Here is a 19,435-nt window from a genome sequence, read left to right as displayed (position 1 = left end):
ATACTGACAGACCGAGACCTAGTAAGCCTAGAACTAAAGGGCCCAACCACTAGTGACATGTGAACTAATAGGTTGACAACTTCTAATCCTAGAACTGTTGACTGGGGAACTAACGGTCCGATAACCCTTTCCCAAGAACTCTCGGGTCGTGAACTAAGAACAAACCGGTCAAGAACAATCAAGCTCATGATTAATGGGTTGAGAACTCCCGACCCAAGAGTTAACATGCTGAGAAGCAAGGGACCTAACAATATCAACTCAAGAACCAATGGGCCAAGAGCAACAGAACCAAAACCAATGAGCCCAGACATACCGGGCCCAAGAGAACCCTCGAACCTATAATTAACGAGCAAAGAACTACCGGGCACAACAGTCTCGACATGAAAACTACCGGATTGAGGACTCCCACCCTAGAGTAAAACTAATTGAAAAAAAATCAATCAAGCTCGCTTGTTATTTAGCTCGAATCTTAAGTTAAGGAATTGCCTTCACATGATCTAGGAAACCCAGACTAGGTGTTAAAAAAAAGGCACCTTTTATATGGCCACATAAATTAAGAAAAAAAAATTCTTTCAAGTGCTTACATTAAAGTTTAAATTCAAGAAATTTTTTTGTTGAATAAAAATATCTCCTTAAATATAAAACCAGTACATTAAAGCTAAAAATGTTACTTGTAAGATCTAAATTGAGGGATGATATGGAATATGATCTGAATCACAAGTTAATAGAATCAACCTTTAGAAAATGATTAAAATAACTTTGTTTAAAATAAATTTTTTTATAAAAAGAAATCAATTGATTAAAAATTAAGTTTTAACCAGGTTAATTTGAACAACATATAATGTCTAGGTTTATTACCAGGTTAACCATGTTTCTTTTTTTTTTTAGTTTTATTTTTAGTTTTTTTAAGATAAGTTGGCATCGAAAGTCCTGAATTGACCTATAAATTAATTCAGGTTTTATAACTATAGTAAAAACTAAATAAGTTAAAAGCAATATTGTAAGGTAGCATTGCAATATCTTAATTTTTAATATAAGTCACACGTAGTTAAGAGTTAAGAGATTGTTTGATATTATAGTAGTTTTTGTTTGTTTATTGAATTGTGTTTTCTTGTTTTAAAAGTTATTAAATCAATGTTTTTATATGTTTTTTTAATGATATTAATATACTTATATTAAAAAATAATTCCACAAAAATATTATTTTAATATTTTGTTAATTAAAAAAATATTCTCCATCATATTACTAAATATACATTAAATGGGATTATGATGTCTATATAATTTATATCTCTTTGGACATCTTGGTTCAAAATATTTATTGATTTGCAAACGTGTTGGACACTAGTGCGCCTTGACACCGATTTTGAAACCCGCCGCCCCCAAACCCACCCCACTGTTTTTTCCTGGAGAAAGGATTTTTGGCTATTTGGGCGGCATTAATTAATCACAATTTTTGTTTTAACAAATAAAACTAGGTTTTCTCCGATCTGGAGACAGCAAGCATCCATGAATTTTTCAAGTCTTCGACTAATACTTCAACTCTTTTAATAGAAGCAAGTTGACTATAATAATATTAAGCATCAACGTACAAGAAATATTTGCCTCTTTCACTGAAACGATAATAGGTTTAATTTTTAACAAATTAGTATATATTAAGAAGTGAACTTGTGATCATAAGTTAGTCCATCGTTTTTTTTTTCTTGTGATAAAATTATTTTTTTATTTTGGTTGACGTTCTCTTCTTTCATATATATATATATATATATATATATATGTTATTGATCATCATGCAATTCAATTAGAGAAGAATTATCGATAATCTAAAACAAGAAAAATCTCCTTCAGAGTCATGGACAACATAGAAATGAACAAACAAATAGATTGAAAACAATATCAATAGAAGAATATCATACGGATACTCTCCCTCCAAGCCTCCCAAATGTTGATGACAACATCCATTACGTAGACAATAAGGAACAACACTAGTACATGATACACTGATCTCTCTAGTTGTTTCTTGGAAGGTCACCATCTCCACGTCTCTTTCGTCTCTTTTCCACCTCTTCTGTGTCTTTTTGCTTGTGCTTGCCGTTTGGACACTTTCATGTGAGTGTTCATGGGATTCCCTTGGAGAAATTTCCCTCGCACTTGCTTTTCATGCTCACCAAAACATACACACGGTCGGTCCCCCTTTCAGGGACTTTAGATTTATCAAAGCATCACGTGAACGTGTTAACGTTGTAGTAACTGTGGGGCACTTCCAAAGTGAAAATATTGCTTTTGACTTGGATATTTGAATGCACAGGGACAGTATAGATGAGAAACATCGACGGAGTTATGGATTAAGCTCTAGATGTCTCTTGATCATCATTCAAGACAACAACAATAACTTGCCGTTTGATATATGATCGGACAACTACGTGCTCATGCTCTCGTGCACAGTATGTTATGAAGTGAAAGATGTGAGATGCTGTGTTCAAATTCCACTTTGATTGTTTCATTGCTAATTTCATAAACAAAAAGAAAGGAGGAAAAAAAAGCTGTTGTTTTTTTCTTACCAAGACAAGGTCGGTCTGTAAACTGAGATACAGCTCATGGAGACATGGGTGATTATCGAAGACAAACTTGCTTACGAACAACAAGTTTCGTAATTTGATCACTCAAAGTTCAGAGCCATGTTGCAAGATTAGTCTTGGCTTGTCAATGGTTGAGTTCGGAGAAAAGATTGGAGTTGGAAATCAAGAATCAGTATAGAATTTTTCTGCTCCATAAAAACAAATAATAGAAAGGAGCACAAGTCAATGAACGCACTAAATAAAAAGAATTAATTATAAAATTCGATTCTCAAGTAAACTTGGTTATTCATATATTTTATCAAATTGGTTCTTTTATCAAATCAAATTCTTTAAAAAATATTCACAGATCAACCTGCTCACAATTCATAACTTGAGCTTTGTACTGATAAACCCCCAGATTTGATCATAGGTTCAAATAGCTAGAAAGATCCCATGATTGGTGATGGTTCCAACTGGACTCGGGCCTTTTCCCTTAAGAAAGGTGTAGGTAGGGCTGTGACCCAAAACTTGTCAGTGTCGGCCCTCCTTGTGGACTTTTGGGTTGGGCACTGACCCTGTGTTGTTCCTCAATTTATTGATAAAGAAGATCAGCTAGCCCCGATTCCATCACTTTTTAAGCTTTCAATGATTTCAAGGTTCTAATATGGCCCCGGAAAAATTTGTGAAAACAGCTCAACCAATTGTGAGCAAACTTCCAGCATCTTCTAGCCAAACATGATTAAGATAATTTGAAGGGTCTGGGCCATTGTTACATCTAGCCATGCATGACCTACATGGTCTGTTTTGTCACACCCCATGCGCAATCTGTGTTCTATAGATTGGACGTTTGATCGGTTCATTTCATCTTTGCTAAAATAGAAGAAGTATTTCAAATCTCACTAGGCTAGCCCTTCAAAACCAGCAAACTCCATACTTCCAGATTCTCCTGAGCCCGTCTCTTTTTTACTCTTTTTTTTTTTTCCCATACTATAGTCCTGAATTCCACATCCTTGTTGTTTGTATTAATCATAGTTTAGTTCACAAAATGAAGGCATAAACACTTTGTGGCGCTTAATATCAGGTAGTGCTAACATCATATGCTTTACATAAAAAGTAAATAGTGATGCTTATATATATATAGATCCTATTAATTCTCCCATGAACAATTTTCACAGTAGAATTTATAATTAGCTAGCCAGCAATAATCTTGCCCCATGTAGTCAACACACAAGCAAGTAATTTCATCGACTGGAGTTCCTTTCTTTTTCTTCTTCTTCTTCTTCTTTTTCCCAAAAAAAAACCCTTAAAAAGACCTAGCTAATAGCATGATTCCATATCATCATGGCATGTACAACTTGTTCCCACATTTGCACCTCCATGCTTCGGGGTAATACTCAGCAGTCACCGGAGTCCCCGGCGGCACGGGCACATGCACCGGCTTGCATGGGGTGCACTTGCCACACTTTGATGTGCATCGTGGTGGGGATGACCCTGGGCCACTCAAAAACCTCCTCGCCATGCTCAATGAAACCTCCATTTGGTACTCGTAACCTCTTGTTTTCTCAAACTCCTATAAAAATACCAAAACCCATTAATTATCCGATAATTATTACAACTTTCTTGCAAGAAAATCAATCAGTCAAAAATTAATTAGTATAGTACCAATCAGGTGCATAGTACACATAAAATTTTGCACACAATAATTACCTAAAGGACTTAGGTTAGGGGAGGTTCGCTCAATTTGCCACTTGGTATGATCCTTACATGTGCTAACGTGCGCAAAATGAACACCACAAGAGGACGAGCAGAGGAGCTCACGAGAAGACATTGATAGATGGGACATGGAATTTAGAGTACATGGACATAGTTCCGGTTAAACCGCTTAGCACTGGTGGCGCAAGTTACCGAGACTCATGGAAAACAAGACAAAAATGCTAAGCAGTAAAGAAAAAGAATTTTCAGAATGGCTAACGTGCACCGGATGGAATGGTGAGCATAAATGGGACCACTAGTACAGTCCTGCACTGTACTGTGCTGACTAATAAACCCTAATCATATGCCTGATGGTTCCATTGGATCAGCAGGTTACAAGATCATAACTTCTTCTTTTTTCATTTCGATCATAAATAGAAGATTAAAAATTTGTGGATGGAGCTAGGCAATAGACACAGCTTGGTTATTTCTGTTCAGAAAGAAGAAAAGAGACAGCTTGGTTATTATTCACCCTAAAGGGAAAAAGGAAAATATAGGAGACTGGTAAAAAAAAAATGTAATTAATCATATTAGAATTAAATTCTTGAGATATTCTTTTTAATTTGTAATCATATGGGAAATTGTTTGAAGCATTGATAGCATTATCAATGAACACTCTAGCTAGCCAGGTGAGGCGCAAGGGACCAATTAATTTTAACCAAACTCACCTGAAAATAGAAATTACGAGCTTTTCCGGATAATGGGCACTTGATGATGCCTGCAAGAAAGTTAATTACACCATGTTAGTACATAAATGGAATTAGGGGGAGGAAGAACAATAGAACATGGAGAAAATAATTAAGAAAAAAAACCAACGAAGATGGGAATTTCTTATTCCTTAATCGCAACAAGTGGAAGTGAATTAGTGATGGTGATGGTGATGGTGGTTACCATTAAAGCTTAAAGAAGAGTACTTGAGAGAGAATTAGTGAGAGCTAGATCTTACCTAGACATGTAGTCTTCGAAGAGATGGTGCTGAAGAGTGCAACGAATGACAAGAAGAAGAAGATGGTGAAAGAGACACATTGAAAGAGAGAGGGTTCCTTGTTGAAGAAGATGAGTGGTCTTTTGCTCTTCAACTCCATTAAAAAGTAGAATGAAATATAAAGCTAGCACTAAGAATTCCCTTCAAGGAGACAAATACAACAAGCAGCAAACCAACTAATATATAGGGAGATTGACTGAATGGGGGAGTTTTGCTTAAACTTCCTTCCTGTCTTCTTTGACTCTTTAAGATTTGGGTGATCTACACTAATGGTCGCAGAAACTGGAGTTGAATAGTAAGAGAAACAAAATACCTAACATCTTATCCTTCTTGTTAGAGTAACACAACATTCGCTTTTGTATAACTCTTTCTGTCTTTCTCCATGTCTCTGTCTCTCGAGAATCTTGATATAGTGATCAGTGGCCGTAGCAGGTAACTAGGTATTTGTGTGTGTAAGCGGGGGTGGTTGCAATGGAAATATATGTGGAAAAAGAGAGGCGTGAGAGGTTTTTGGAAAGAAAGAATTGATTTGTGTGTGTGAGAGAGGGAGATGGTGAATCTAAGTTATTTGGATAATGGGTTCCTAAGCTTTACCATGTTTGAGTCTTGGATTCTCTTTGCAGGCTTTCTTCACTGTCTTTCTATGTTTTCCAGACCAGGCAAAGAAAATTGCATATAAACAACAAACAAACACTATTCAGTATTCACCTCTCCCTTCCTCCCTGCCCTGTGCTCCCTATGGCTATGGCTATGGCTACCTTGCTAGCTCCTGCCACACCTCTCTCTAGTCTCCTTTTTCCAATTGACCCTCGACACCTCATGTTTGCCTTTTCCTATATGTTTTCTCCCTTTCTTCTTTCTTTAGGGTTGGAAAATATTTTTTTAAAAAAATATTTTAAATATTATTTTGATAAAAAATATTATTTCAATATATTTTTAAATAATTTTTTTTAAAAAAAAAAACATTATCATATTATTCAACACAACCTCCCCTCCTCCCAATTGAATGATGAAATGAAGAAATAAAGTTGAAAAATATTATATATGAAACACCTAATTATACACACACATATTAATGGAGTTCGAATTTTCTTTCTTCCATTATTAGTTTGGCTGAAAAATGAAGATGGTTGAATTATTATACTCCGACAATCAATGAGGACTTAACTGCTTCGGAATATTTTGGTATTTGAAATTGAAATTGCAAGAGTATTATTAATTTAAAACACAAATTACACAATTTTTTTCTGTTGGCCGGAGGACTGTGGTCGGTTGTCATCGCTGCAAGATTCAAGGCCCAAGATTTCTGTTCAAATTTATTACAGTGAAAACAAGAGGCACATGTTGTCTGCCTTGGTATGTGCTGGTAAGCCTCTCTAGCTAGACCATTTGGTTCATTTCTTGAACCATTTACATTATTTAAGGGGTTGCTAGAAGTATATTTTAACCCTAATAAAGAAAAAATATCAGCAATATAATTTCTTATATGCAAACACTTTTGTAATTCCCATGTGGTGTGTTGGAAAATTTTGTTTTTATTCTCGATGGACATGTTTTTCAACTCTTTGTTGAAAAAGAAAAACCCTGAAAAGAAAAGAAGAGAAAAACCGAAAGTAAAAGAGGCAAACAGTTTTATGTTGCTGAGCGAACCCTAAGAGTTTTGTGTTTTTTTTTTTTATATAACTAAGTATTTTTTATCATTTTGTTTTTAAATTTAAGGGCTCTTAGCTTAGAAGTAAAGGGATTTAGGTGAGAACTTTGATTCAACTTCAAATTCAAGCTATATATATATATATATATATATGCATGACAACACCCTTGCATATACTTTTTTTTTTGTTTTTTTTAAGAGCAACCATTGATCAATTTTACTGCCATTTGCAACCTTATGCGATGAATTCACTAGATTCCCAAGGCAAGGACTTGAAAACAAAGTGTGTAAGATACCTGAGTTGTCCATAAATGGTCGCTTTGTGATGGACTAAATTCCAAGGAGTGTACTCCCATGGTCCTAATGATCTTTCAATTCTTCCCTTTCTCTTTCTAAAAAAGTACGAACTTTTCTAATATTCTAATTAAACGCCCCAAATTCCCCTCCTTAATTTCCCTTTCTTTTCTTTTTCGCTATCCCCTTCAAATTTGAAGTTGAACAATATCGAGAGTCACACTCTAATACCATTTCTAGTACTCCTAGCATAATGTCAGGGTCCTCATTAATTTTCCAATAAATTCCATAACCACACGTTTTCACACATCATAAAGTAACATTCTATCATTATTTTACATATTATCAATGGATTATTATTTCCTTAGTATTTAGACATTGATTTTATTGAAAAACATTTATTATTATTTATTAAAGTGAAAATTTTATTATTTTTCATACAATATAAATATAATAGTTTTTCATTTATAATCTAACTAGAAACCATCCTATACAAAAGAAAATTATTAATAATCCATTATTTATTAAGGTGAATGTCTTATCTTCATTTGAAATTATATTTTTTTCAAGACATCGTATGTTAAATTCCTGAACAATTACAATTGTTTCAACTCATTAATCAACGATCGAAGACAAATATCTATATTCATACTCGTACTATCAGGACAGGGTATCACTGTAGATAAAAATATAAACTCCAATATCATACATATTTCTAATGACAAGTTGTAAACCATGAGTACCACCATAATTAAGTCTCGGATGGATTTAATTGATAGATTTAAAGCCATTAGAAAGTTTGTTTGTAAAAATAACATGTTATCGTACTTCTTGATTTTCTTTTTCATTCTTTCTTTTCTCATGATAATTCCCTCGGTAATATCAAGAAAATATTTACCTTGGTGTTTACTGATATATACAACGAAGAATTATTTTATCAATAAAGTTCATCGCAATATACTAACAAAAAAATTTCATTAGTTTTTTTATTTGTATTTGTCAATTTTCTAGTAATATTTTAAAAGAACATAAATTCATTTCAAAACTTAATTAATGATAAATTTATTTTATATCTCTATCTTTACGCTTTCAATAAGATATTTTCTATGGTACGAAACTAACCAAATATAATAAATTTCCATTAACCAAAACATGTTAGCCCTTATCTACACTAATACATGGGTCGGAATCTATGGTTTCAATGTTTCCTTATGAGTTTGAGAAATGTAGTCCAAAAACATGGCAAATATGTCAAAGGGGTAATCAATTATGCGAAGCTAGCATATTTAATAAGGTCTTTTTTTCCTCTCAAAAGGGGGCAATAAACTACATGCATACAAACATCACAATCCATGTTCTATTCTCCTGACCTTCGTGTCCATAACAATGAATAGGTTGTGGCAAGCGTGCGTGCGTGCATGGGTGTAGTAGATGCGGATGCGGATGTGGATGATGTGGAGCAAAAGAAAAGTCTCTCTTGCACTTGCACTCTAACTCATAACTCGTTCCTATGCTTTTGTTCACTTCTAAAGCCTCTAATATGCCTTTCCAATGCCCCTAGGTTCTTGTTCCCCATGCATGATGAAGATTGAAGCAGTGTTGATTATTTTTTTTAATGGTTCTGATATTCTTCGACAAATTTTCATGCACTAAAGTTAAATTTCTCCCATCTTAGATTTTAAATAATTAATTACTTGGGACGACGATTTCAAAATTGCTTGAAATCAAAGTGTAAAGATATCTTCAAAAACTAATTAACAAGATGAAGAAAGATTTTGGAAGTACGAGGAGACGAGACAATATCCCTAGATCCATTCTTGAACATTTCTTTTTTTTATAAATTAATATATTTTTAAATTCAAATTCAGATATAATATGTTTTGCTCAAGAACTCAAGGGAATGCATGAGGTCCTATGGCCCATGCATATAAATTCTCAAAAATACATCATAAGTGTTTCAAAACCCAAATTGACCGTTCCCCACTAAAGCCTGGGGTTTGATATATAGTCATATAAATGGGAAATGTGAGGGTGACATGTGAAGGCAATTATCCATCCTGACACACCCATCTCCATTATTTAACTTGAATAAAGCTGATATATATTGTTGATGGTGATAAATTTGGAAATTTCTTGGGTCCACAAACTGAAGGCCTGTAAAAATTCTTTCTCCATCGACAAAGCCATTGGTAGTGACAGTGATCTTGGAAAACATGTCCAGGGAAAACCATATATATTCTTGAAATGCAGTACAAAACAGAAGAGAGCTCATAAAAAAAATACGAGAAAAGATTTCCCTAAGACCTGTAATAGATATAGTGGTCCATCTTTAGTTTCTACATGTGCAAAATTCTGGAAATTAATTAAATTTCTGAAGTTTTGACTTGAGTTGTAATGTTATTATTATTTTATTCCAGAAGCAAATTTAAAGGGAGGGTGGTAAAAATTTATTTTTCATAAATATATAATTTAAACATGAATAGCCTATCTAGAATCTGATTAATTAATAGGAAACGAAAATTCAATAATGACGTTAGGGAAGAGGCCAGAATTATAAAATGTGGAATATATAGTTTTTATTTGAAAGAAATATTTTGCAATGGTTGCCAAAAATCAATTAACAAGTTCAAGGGGAATTTTGGAACTTCTGAAAATTTTGGAGAGGTCAGAGCTTTATTCCCTGGCCACCCTCTAGTTTCGTCCTTGATTAGCATGCAAATGTTGATTTAAAAAACCTAATTATTATTAATGATAAATTAGAGACTAGACCATCTAGCTAGTAAAGAACAACTATAATTCCTTTTATTTTTCCATTTCCCAAAAGGTTTTATTCTGGAAAAAAAATATTGTGTATGGCCAACTACTCATGACCTTTAATAAATATTTACGTCTTAACATTTTAACTATATATATATATATATACATATATATATATATATGAAACCCTAGGTAGACAGACAATCAATGCAAGTCACTATTTGTTTGTCAAGAAATCTATTTGAGATTATAGTTTCACAGGGATATATAGTAATGTACTTGCTAGCTAACAAAATAATGTTGTTAATTGTCTACTGTGCAAGGAATAAGACATAAGAGAGCATTGTAGGAAAATGTTCCCACTTCCCATCCTTTGATATGCTACTAGTTTGGACTATATAAATGTCACTATATGTCATGCTCTGAATTCTTGTCTCTAATTTATATTTTCATGTCTCCTTCAAGCTTATATCCATCATATTCGTTTCATGTGATCAGAGATGAAGGTTTTCCCTTGATGGCTTTTACTTGCTAATGATGATCCTTTTTCTAGCCCTGCAATCGCATGTACAAGAGCAACGCGGTATGCAGAATATCAATACTGTATTTTGAATAACCATCACAATTAATATTATTTGTTAATGGTAGGATTAATGGCAGCAATGTGACAGAAATCAACATGTTAGTGGCATAAACTATGGCAGATTCTTGGTAGAAATTGTGCCTGGAAATGAAAAGGTCTGTCCCTTGGTTCTGGGTATTTAGAGAGAGAGAGAGAGAGAGAGAGAGCGAAGGCAACAGACAACACGATAAACAAGTAGTAGAAGGAGCTGCCTTAATAATTGGCAACAACAGCTACAGATTGGCAGCATAAAAATTGTAGTTATAAAGCTGTAAATTTCCTTCAATGCCTCCTTCTAAACTCTTGTAAAATTCTAATATGGTATCAGAACGAATTCTTAACTTTTAACATTAATATTAATGTTGTTTAGGCTATGTTTTTATATAAACCTTCTAACATATATCATACGCATGTAAGAAGTTAATTGTAACTCAATTAACTTTTTAAAAAATAATTTTTTTAGAGCAAATACAAACACACTCTAAGGCCTTGTTTGTTTGGGTGCAAACTGCGTTTTATAAGAAAAAGGCATCAAGGTTGCATAGCAGGACTTAGCCAAACGGGCTGGAGTTCTCCCACGAGACTTGCATCTGCCTAATACAAAACCCATTTGGGCCATTTCTTGCAATTTCTTCAGATGTCCCTTCACAGCTGCATGGAGACAGAGAGGTACACTACCCTACACCTCTCCTGCAGCACTTCAATGGCTACGATTGAGTCTGATAATTATATTGTTTTCTCTTGGGATGCTTAAAACTTCTGACGCAGAGTATTTAGAAGAAGAAAAAATCCAAGCAGGAAAAGAAACAAGCGTGCGGTTAATAGTTATTATTAGCCTTTTAACAGCAAGTACCTTCTTTGGTTTGGTAACGTAATTGTCTCACGGCTGTTTCTTCCTTGGGCTAACTACATATTAGGTCTCTAATTCTGGTGGTTATTTTAAATCAGTCCCTAAAGTATAGACACTCTCAATTAATTAGACCTGATCAGGGGTTGGATTGCCGTCGGTGGCCCAACCTAGCCATGGTATTCTTACTTCCTTTAGTATTTAATTGTACGATAAATGTTCATTAAGATTTATTATACTTCTAATTAAAAATGTATGTTTGATAATGCATTAGTTTTTATTTTTAAATAATTTTTAAAAGAATGTTTGCCTAAAAAACTTAAATTGATGTTTTCTTTTGTTTTTTTATTATTTTGATATTTTGATGTTAAAAATAAAAAAATTCTAGAAACAAAAAATTTTAATTTATTTTTAAATAAAAAATAATTTTGAAAGTATTAAAAAACATGTGCTATCATATTCCCAATCGGATTTTTTAAGGACGTAAATAACAATTTCATTTGTTAATTTTAATGAAAAATAACCAAATTTCTTTTGAAAAAACATTTTTGTTCCGTTTAAAAGGCTCTAAATGGATTGAAAAAGACTAAGCTTTATCTCAAACTTGACTCGAACTTGCAAAGAACAACGTGCTAGTTGGATGGTAAAACCGCAGTAATAGTTAGTTTGAGTACCTCTTTAAAATAGACAACATAGTTGGAGGACCGATTTGTAGTAGCCAAAACCTCCCTCCATTTCACTCGTATGATCATGGAACAAAGACGGTGTGTTAAAGAATTCAAACACTGGAAACTCTGCGGGAGGTGAACAGGTTTCTGCTCCATTTCCCCAAAAATATACAGAAAAATATTTGAAAGTTGAAACCCTCACGTTCACAGATGACGAAGCCAAAATAAAGACTCTGTCTTTCTTTCTCTCCTTCCAAAACAAACACTGCATTGCATTTGAGTAAATGCCATTTTCAGCACTCCTCACGATGCATTTACTTTGAATCCCATCACCTTTTTTTTTCTTTTTAAGATCAGAGACAAAGACACCAGGATAGCTAGCTATAGCGTCAGCAACTTCAGTTTTCTGTTTTGTTTTGTGTGTTTTTGATGTTAGAAGGTGCTTCTTTTGAGCTCAAAGTTTAAATCTTGGACTGTTCTTTGATGATCTTGATCATAGCTTGTTGCTCTTGAACGTCTTTGATTTGGGTTTGAATAGAAGACAGGTAGTGATTTGATTAAGTTTGAATCTTTTCACTTTCTTTTAAGCACTAATCTTAGTTGTTAATATTTGTTTAATCAAGCATTAAAACCCCATTTCATTTCTTTAATATTTGGATGGTTCTAGCTACTATAATGCCAGGGTTTATGGCATTTGACCAGGAATCCTGGTTCATGTTGGTGGTTGATATGCGTTGAAAGACTCCATTTTTGTGATTTAGTTTAGTTTGGGGGATTAGTGTCTGGGAAAGTTGTTAAATCCCATTAATCTTCATCATTAGTAGATCTGATTTACTTTGGGGTTTTAGCTTCCTTGAGGAATGGAGCATGTTACCAACAAACTCTCTAAACCCTCTTCAAATATATCTGAAATGGTATCCAAATTTGCAAAAGTTTGCAAATTGAGATCCATTGGTGTCTTCTCCAATGACCACCACTATCAACACAACCTCATTGGCAACAATGATGGCTCATCGATGGGTGAAGATAGTAGTGATGCCACAGAGGAAACAGAATTTGATGGCGAGAAAATCCATCCTCAACCTGTTGTAGTTCCAAGCAAAAGCAACATGTATGGTGACAAGGATATTGTAGAGTTGTTTGACACGGTTTCTGCCTTGAAATTAGCTTATGTTCAGCTTCAGGAAGCACATATTCCCTATGATCCGGATAAGATTGTGTCTGCTGATGAACTTGTCGTGGTTCAGCTTGAAGCACTTTGCAAGTCCAAGAAGGCATTTAAGGAGAAACAATTTTCAAAAACCAAGCTCGACTCCTCAAGGTTTGCCTCTCTGCGATCAGAAATTGATGTTATCGAGAAGCTTTTAGAGAAACTGAAGTCACAAGATAGAGATAAAGATGCTGAGATTGTACGCCTGCGACAAGAACTCCTTGATTTGGATGCGGGGAATGCAGTATTGGTTGAGAAGATTAGGGAGAAAAGTTTGGAGAGAAGGAATGTGACGATTTTGAATGTTGCCATGTTTGAGGATACGTTCAAACGAGCTTCGAAGGCCATTCATGACTTTGCGAGGCCAATAATTAGCTTGATGCAAGCTTCAGGTTGGGACTTGCACCTGGCAGCGAATTCGATTGAACATGGGGTTCTTTATGCTAAAAGATCAGATAAGAAGTACGCATTTGAAGCCTACATTGCACGAAGAATGTTTAATGGGATGACACTTAGATCCTATGATGTGGATGATATTTTACGGTTTGATGATCCTATTGATTCTCTGATAGCTAATCCAAATCCAGGATTTGCCAATTTCTGTGGGGAAAAGTACATGCTTGTTGTTCATCCCATGATGGAGATGTCTTTCTTTCGGAATTTAGACCAGAGGATGTTCATATTGACTGGAAAGCATCCAAGGACTCCATTCTATCAAATATTTGCAAGAATGGCAAAGTGGATTTGGATTCTTCAAGGAATCGCGGCTTCAATTGATCCCAGTGCACAAATATTTTCTGTCCATAAGGGAAGCAGATTCTCAGATGTTTATATGGAACCTGTTCAAGAGAACACGGAAGGTGTGATTCTGTCCGAGGGAGGACAATCTAGCTTCAAAGTTGAGTTTATGGTCATGCCTGGGTTCAGAATTGGAAGCACATTTGTGAAGTCTCGGGTTTATCTTTCAGAAACGAAACGGGCTGCCGGAACACAATAGAATGAGATGCTGCGACTTCCTGGCGGGTAACTTTCCAAAGCTAATCATGTTTTTTGTTTTTTTGATATCAATATTTAGGTTAAGTTAGTTGAGAATATTATAGCTAGTGAAATGTGGTGGGATTATAGCCCAGAATCTCGGTGCCTGTACTTCTTCTCAGTTGTTTTTGATATATCTACATATGCTGCAAGCTGCAAGAACATTGTTGAATGCTTCTTCTTGAACTGTAAATAGATATCTACTTGATAATGCTAACATCTCTGCTTAGTGATGCCATCATACTCGGTAGTTTCCTTATTGCCTATTATGAACTGAATGGACATTAGAGTTTAGATAGTATATTTGGTCTGTTATCTTACTAACATAGAGGTGCATAAAGCTCTATTTCTCAATTTTCCTAGTGTTTTTTCAATGTTGTACTTAATCAATGAGAAGGAAACCAAAGATCAGTTAATGACTAATCTTGTAATTAGTACGAAACGTGTGCTTTCCATTTCTTTGGTAGCATCGTCGAATTTTCACCACTCTCTCCCTTTGCTTGATTTGCCTCCTAACACTAAGAGAAAACGATATACAACAATGGGATTTATTCCTTTCATTATCTACTAGCATTACAAAGAGTCAACAGAGAATCCAGAAGAGGGATTGCGGAGAGGACAGGGATTGTCTCCGCAGCTGCAAAGGAGGAAGCAATACTAGTCGCAGAATCATTTGGGACATTTGGGACTATCAACGTCGGTGGTGTCAACATCAGGAGAGAACAAGTCCTTGCATAGCTCTCCGTAGAATCTGCAGACCAAACCAATGAAGACAGGACACTTGAGGTTTTTCCAGCAATACAGAAGCTCTTCCACATCCGCTAAATCCCTGACTTTTCCCTCTTCAACCATCATCTCCACCAAATAGTTCTCGAAACTTCTGCATGCATCTTCTACATCTTCATCACCAAAGGTCTGCCTTTTTGTGGCCAAACTGGCCTTGATATAAGCTGGTGTAAGAGGAGATGGATAAAGCATTCTCTCACGCTCTGCTTCGGAGACGCTCCTAAGTTCTGCAACTCTGTCCATCTTTCTCGACTTCCTAAAAGAACGAAAAAAATTAAAAACTCGACTCTTTTGAGGAGCTTTTCTGGGTTTTTTCCTACGACGATGAAGTCGAAGATCTCTTATAAAGACGGGTCTTTTGAGCTTGAATCTGAAGAGTATTAGTAGTTTCTTGCATGACCTGAAAAGCTTGGATCTGAAGACAACTAATGCTTTCATTTTCATCGGTAATGATTGATATCAGAGTGTTGTTGAAGAAAAGGAGCAGAATGGTGTCCTTTTATTGCTTCTAGCTAGTTTAAGGACATAATGTTGCTCCACTAACGGTTGGTGTACCAGAGGGAGAGAGAGTTTGTTGAAGATGGATATAATAGGAGGTTAGTTAAGTCCTGTGTGCTTCTCCTTGATATTGTAGGGTTCATGTCCTGAAGGGGGAAAGTGGCACCCCATGAAGTGAGAGACTATTTTGGCAAGAATCCTGATAAGGAGAAGAGTTCAATGGATGCTCATCATTTGGGCCAAAAGTTCCAATAAATTAAAAATGATCCTTGTTTTCCAAATTTGTGAATAATCTACCACCTTCATATGTGGCCTTCAGATTGCTAGCAAAGCCATGTAGTGGAAGCCATGTTTACCAAAATATATAACGGTAAAAACCTCTCATTTATTGGCATTCATTGGCGCTTCTTTCTTTCTTTCTTTCTTTCTTTTTTGAAAATATTAATTTGCTCCTAACCTAAATAAAGTATAACAAAAAACCCATAAGAAAAATACTAAAATATTTTTTTGACTTATCCTTTATTGTTTGTTTTACTTTGAAGACAATGAAGTAAATTGTAAACTGTGCAAATATGAAATTACGCAAAAGCCCTCTTAGTCTTTCATATATATATATATATGTGTATATATATATATATATATGAAAGACTAAAATATTTTTTGACTTATCCTTTATTGTTTGTTTTACTTTGAAGACAATGAAGTAAATTGTAAACTGTGCAAATATGAAATTACGCAAAAGCCCTCTTAGTCTTTCATATATATATATATATTGCTTTAAGGGCATCTATATAATTTAACTGTGAAAAAAAATATTAACTGCTAAATTTTCCCTAATTAATTTACAAGTGACCTTTGAAATCCTTGAAAAATATCATTCTATTCTACCCCACCCACTAGCAAGTTAAAAACTTTGTATGGGAAAGGATAAAATAATAATTACAGTGGTTAATAAAGCTAAAGTCCAAGACAACCTTGTCCTTGGTGGCCGGTGCTCTCTTTGGGCTAAAATCTAGCTCCTAAAGCCCCAAAACCATATACATTGAGACTCCAATTGCTTCTCACAAAGGCCATCCTCAATCTGGGCTGTGCTTCTTCTGGTTTCATTCACAGTCGAATTCTAGTAGAGCCATGAAACCAAATTTTCTATCTAGTCTAGGCCTCTGAGTCCAGAAAAGTTGTTGGACACTAGCTTTATAGTTGCTGCTCTTACAATGGATGTCAAGGTGGCAGCGCAATCAGCAACTCTTGCTAAAAAACCATTTGTTGAACGCTTGAATGCCATTAACTTCCAGTCCCCGGTAAAGAGAGAATGTCTTAAATATATCAGAATAAGAAATTTTATACTTGACGAAGTTTTTTTCTTTTTTTCTTGAGGAATTTTTCAGAAGGTTGATGAAATAATTGTTGTGATCCTTAACATATATGATTCCTAAATTATTGCTAACTGTATTTGGTCCACAGTAGCACAGCCTAGTTCCTAAACTCAATAGCCAGAATTAGGTGTGCCTCAGACGAAACCAGCATGTGATTGACCTCCCTTCACCTGTTGCTGTATCGGAATCCATCAGCTTGGAGAAATGCAATTTCATCCTCAACTGGGAAAAGAGAAGTGAAAAACCTATAAAGTGCTTGGTAGGGGACTAGGACCAGAAACTGAATGTGCAGCACCAGGCATGTGGGCATTGTGAAATCAAGTTGAAAAGACACGGAATATCATCATTTGTGAAACATGAAATTATGGAAAAGAACACAGCACTTAGTAGACATGGGCCTTGATTAATGCTAAAATCATCATTACTCTCTCTTAACCCTTGATTTGGCTGAGCCAAAGATGAGGTGTTCTCACAAATCTTCAAGTTCCAGCGATTTATTGGCTACTGGCCACAGGAGTGTATATAAAATGGTACGAGTGATTCACTGACTAAACTTTAGCCAATGTTTTCAGGCCCTCAGTTTCTTTTAGTAAAGTTGAATTTTGGAGATCATTATGCATAACAAATCCTGATTACGTTTGTCTAATCCAAAAAAAAAAAAAATCTTATTTGTAATTCTGTTAGTGGTTATGATGGAAGAGGAACACACCTTGCTTTCATGCTGAACATTTTTCTAGTGAGCCCCCGTCTATTCTTTACCTTTTATAACCCAAACTTTGTAAGCTCTTTATATCTTTTCAGTAATCAAAGAGAGGGAAAGGTAAACCAACTCAGAAAAATCTCAGAGAGGGAAAGAAAAATGGGTAATTACAGGTTTAGATTATCAGATATGATACCAAACGCCTGGTTTTACAAGCTCAAGGACATGAGCAAAAGCAGAAAGCGTTACACCTCTCGAGCTTCCAAGAAAAAACCACCTCCAGGAACTGTAACATCACAAAAACCCAACATTTCTTATCAAAGATACTCTTATTACTTCACCACAGAACCTGAAACAGCTGAGAAATTAGATTACTATTCACCTGCAAATCCAAAAGCCTCAGATACTCATTTCCCTGAGCCACCAAGAAAATCATCCAATAGAAGAAACAAAAGAAAAACCATTTACAAGCCTTCTCCAAAACTGGTGTCCACATTCTCTGCTGATTGTAGCTGTCGCGTTGCAGTTAACTCGAACCTGACCGGGTTTATTCCAGGTGATTCACCTGACTGCTCTAGCTCTCCTGTTGAGAGCTCTTATGATGAGCTTGACTTCCTATCAGAATCTGATGAAGATGATGGTTTTCTTGTTCCTGATTCAATTGATCATCATTTAGGCTCCTGGTCTAGCTCTTGTAACTGTAATGTTAGCTCTTCAACCACTGACATTATCATTGATATGAATGAAGAATCCTATGAAAGGAAAATTAAGGAGGTTGAAGGGTTTGGTAGGCTCCCTGAGCTAAACCTTCCTCCTATACTGACCAAGCCTGAGAAATTCAACGACAACGAAGTTGCTAAGTTCAGAAGAAGTTCATCCAAATTGGAGGAGGTCAAATCACGTAGGTCTCTCTCTGTCAAGATTTTCAAGGAGAAAAGCATTAGGACTTATAAAGAGAAAAAGATGAATCCTCCTACAAGAAAGTCCTCGGTGAATTCGGCAAAAGGGATAAAACTCCGAGCAAATACTCCGAGAATTGCAAGCAGGAAAATTCAGGGTTGTGCTCGAAAAAGTGTGTCATTGTCAAGAAACAAGACCCTTTCAGAGAGCTTTGCAGTGGTTAAATTCTCAGTTGATCCACAGAGAGACTTCAAGGATTCAATGATGGAGATGATTGTGGAGAAAAATATCCGAGGTTCAAAAGATTTGGAAGACCTTCTTGCTTGCTACCTTTCTCTCAATTCAAAAGAATACCATTATATCATTGTCAAGGCATTTGAGCAAATCTGGTTTGACATGACTGACCTTCACTTGTAATTGTAAAGTCTTGTTAGATTATCAGATGCATGAATAATATGATGCTGTAATTAAATGCTAGTGCTTTAATTAAAATTTATATTCTCTGCTTAGAATTGTTGGTTTAATCATGGAGAATTTCTTCAATATGTAGTTGATTTTTAAAGAGTTTTTACCAGGAAAATGTACCTAAAGAATCTTTGATTCCTTCCCAATTCACAGTTACTAAGCCCAAGCAAAACCATCAAGTTCATGACTGACAACAAAACCTGAGTTCTGTTTCTGTCAGAGTAAACTAAAAAGAAAATTTTGACATGTCACAACCTGCTCCGGTTGATACCAGGTTTTCTGAAGAAAACAATGAGTTGAAATGCAAGCTTATGGATCATGATGAAGGACAA

At 35.2% G+C, this 19,435-nt stretch overlaps 4 protein-coding genes across 5 annotated transcripts; 2 read left to right on the top strand and 2 right to left on the bottom strand.

Annotated features, from left to right (window-relative positions):
• Positions 1-3,664: 3,664 nt before the first annotated feature.
• On the bottom strand, positions 3,665-6,123 carry CHAL (allergen-like protein). Of its 2 annotated transcripts, none has more exons than XM_011022728.1 (3): positions 5,608-6,123; positions 4,978-5,027; positions 3,665-4,127 (listed from the first exon to the last, which is right to left on the bottom strand). In XM_011022728.1, the coding sequence occupies exons 1-3, from the start codon at positions 5,642-5,644 to the stop codon at positions 3,897-3,899; spliced, it is 318 nt and encodes a 105-aa protein (XP_011021030.1). In that variant the 5' UTR covers positions 5,645-6,123; the 3' UTR covers positions 3,665-3,896. The 2 variants fall into 2 exon arrangements, with proteins under 2 accessions (XP_011021030.1, XP_011021029.1); XM_011022727.1 differs by having other exon boundaries at positions 5,256-6,120.
• Positions 6,124-12,244: 6,121 nt separating this feature from the next.
• Positions 12,245-14,571, top strand: LOC105123215 (MYB family transcription factor). The gene has a single exon (XM_011022725.1). The coding sequence runs from the start codon at positions 12,994-12,996 to the stop codon at positions 14,338-14,340; it is 1,347 nt and encodes a 448-aa protein (XP_011021027.1). The 5' UTR covers positions 12,245-12,993; the 3' UTR covers positions 14,341-14,571.
• Positions 14,572-14,912: 341 nt separating this feature from the next.
• Positions 14,913-15,752, bottom strand: LOC105123214 (transcription repressor OFP17). The gene is given in 3 exon segments (XM_011022724.1): positions 14,913-15,022; positions 15,025-15,190; positions 15,192-15,752. Coding segments are annotated over 3 exon segments (654 nt in total). The 5' UTR covers positions 15,609-15,752; the 3' UTR covers positions 14,913-14,951.
• Positions 15,753-17,826: 2,074 nt separating this feature from the next.
• Positions 17,827-19,214, top strand: LOC105123213 (transcription repressor OFP4-like). Its single transcript, XM_011022723.1, has one exon. The coding sequence runs from the start codon at positions 17,898-17,900 to the stop codon at positions 19,053-19,055; it is 1,158 nt and encodes a 385-aa protein (XP_011021025.1). The 5' UTR covers positions 17,827-17,897; the 3' UTR covers positions 19,056-19,214.
• The last annotated feature ends 221 nt before the right edge of the window (positions 19,215-19,435 follow it).

Source organism: Populus euphratica, unplaced genomic scaffold, assembly GCF_000495115.2.
Source record: "Populus euphratica unplaced genomic scaffold, PopEup_1.0 scaffold10.1, whole genome shotgun sequence".
In the NCBI taxonomy this organism is placed as follows: Eukaryota; Viridiplantae; Streptophyta; class Magnoliopsida; order Malpighiales; family Salicaceae; genus Populus; species Populus euphratica.
This window is presented reverse-complemented; position numbering and strand designations above follow the sequence as displayed.

Coding starts and splice junctions, on each gene's coding strand:
- CHAL (XM_011022727.1), bottom strand. CDS start 5,394: ATGGAGTTGAAGAGCAAAAGACCACTCATCTTCTTCAACAAGGAACCC. Junction 5,028..5,255: donor TTCGAAGACTACATGTCTAG/GTAAGATCTAGC, acceptor ACTTTCTTGCAG/GCATCATCAAGTGCCCATTA. Junction 4,128..4,977: donor CTCGTAATTTCTATTTTCAG/GTGAGTTTGGTT, acceptor GTATTTTTATAG/GAGTTTGAGAAAACAAGAGG.
- LOC105123215 (XM_011022725.1), top strand. CDS start 12,994: ATGGAGCATGTTACCAACAAACTCTCTAAACCCTCTTCAAATATATCT.
- LOC105123213 (XM_011022723.1), top strand. CDS start 17,898: ATGGGTAATTACAGGTTTAGATTATCAGATATGATACCAAACGCCTGG.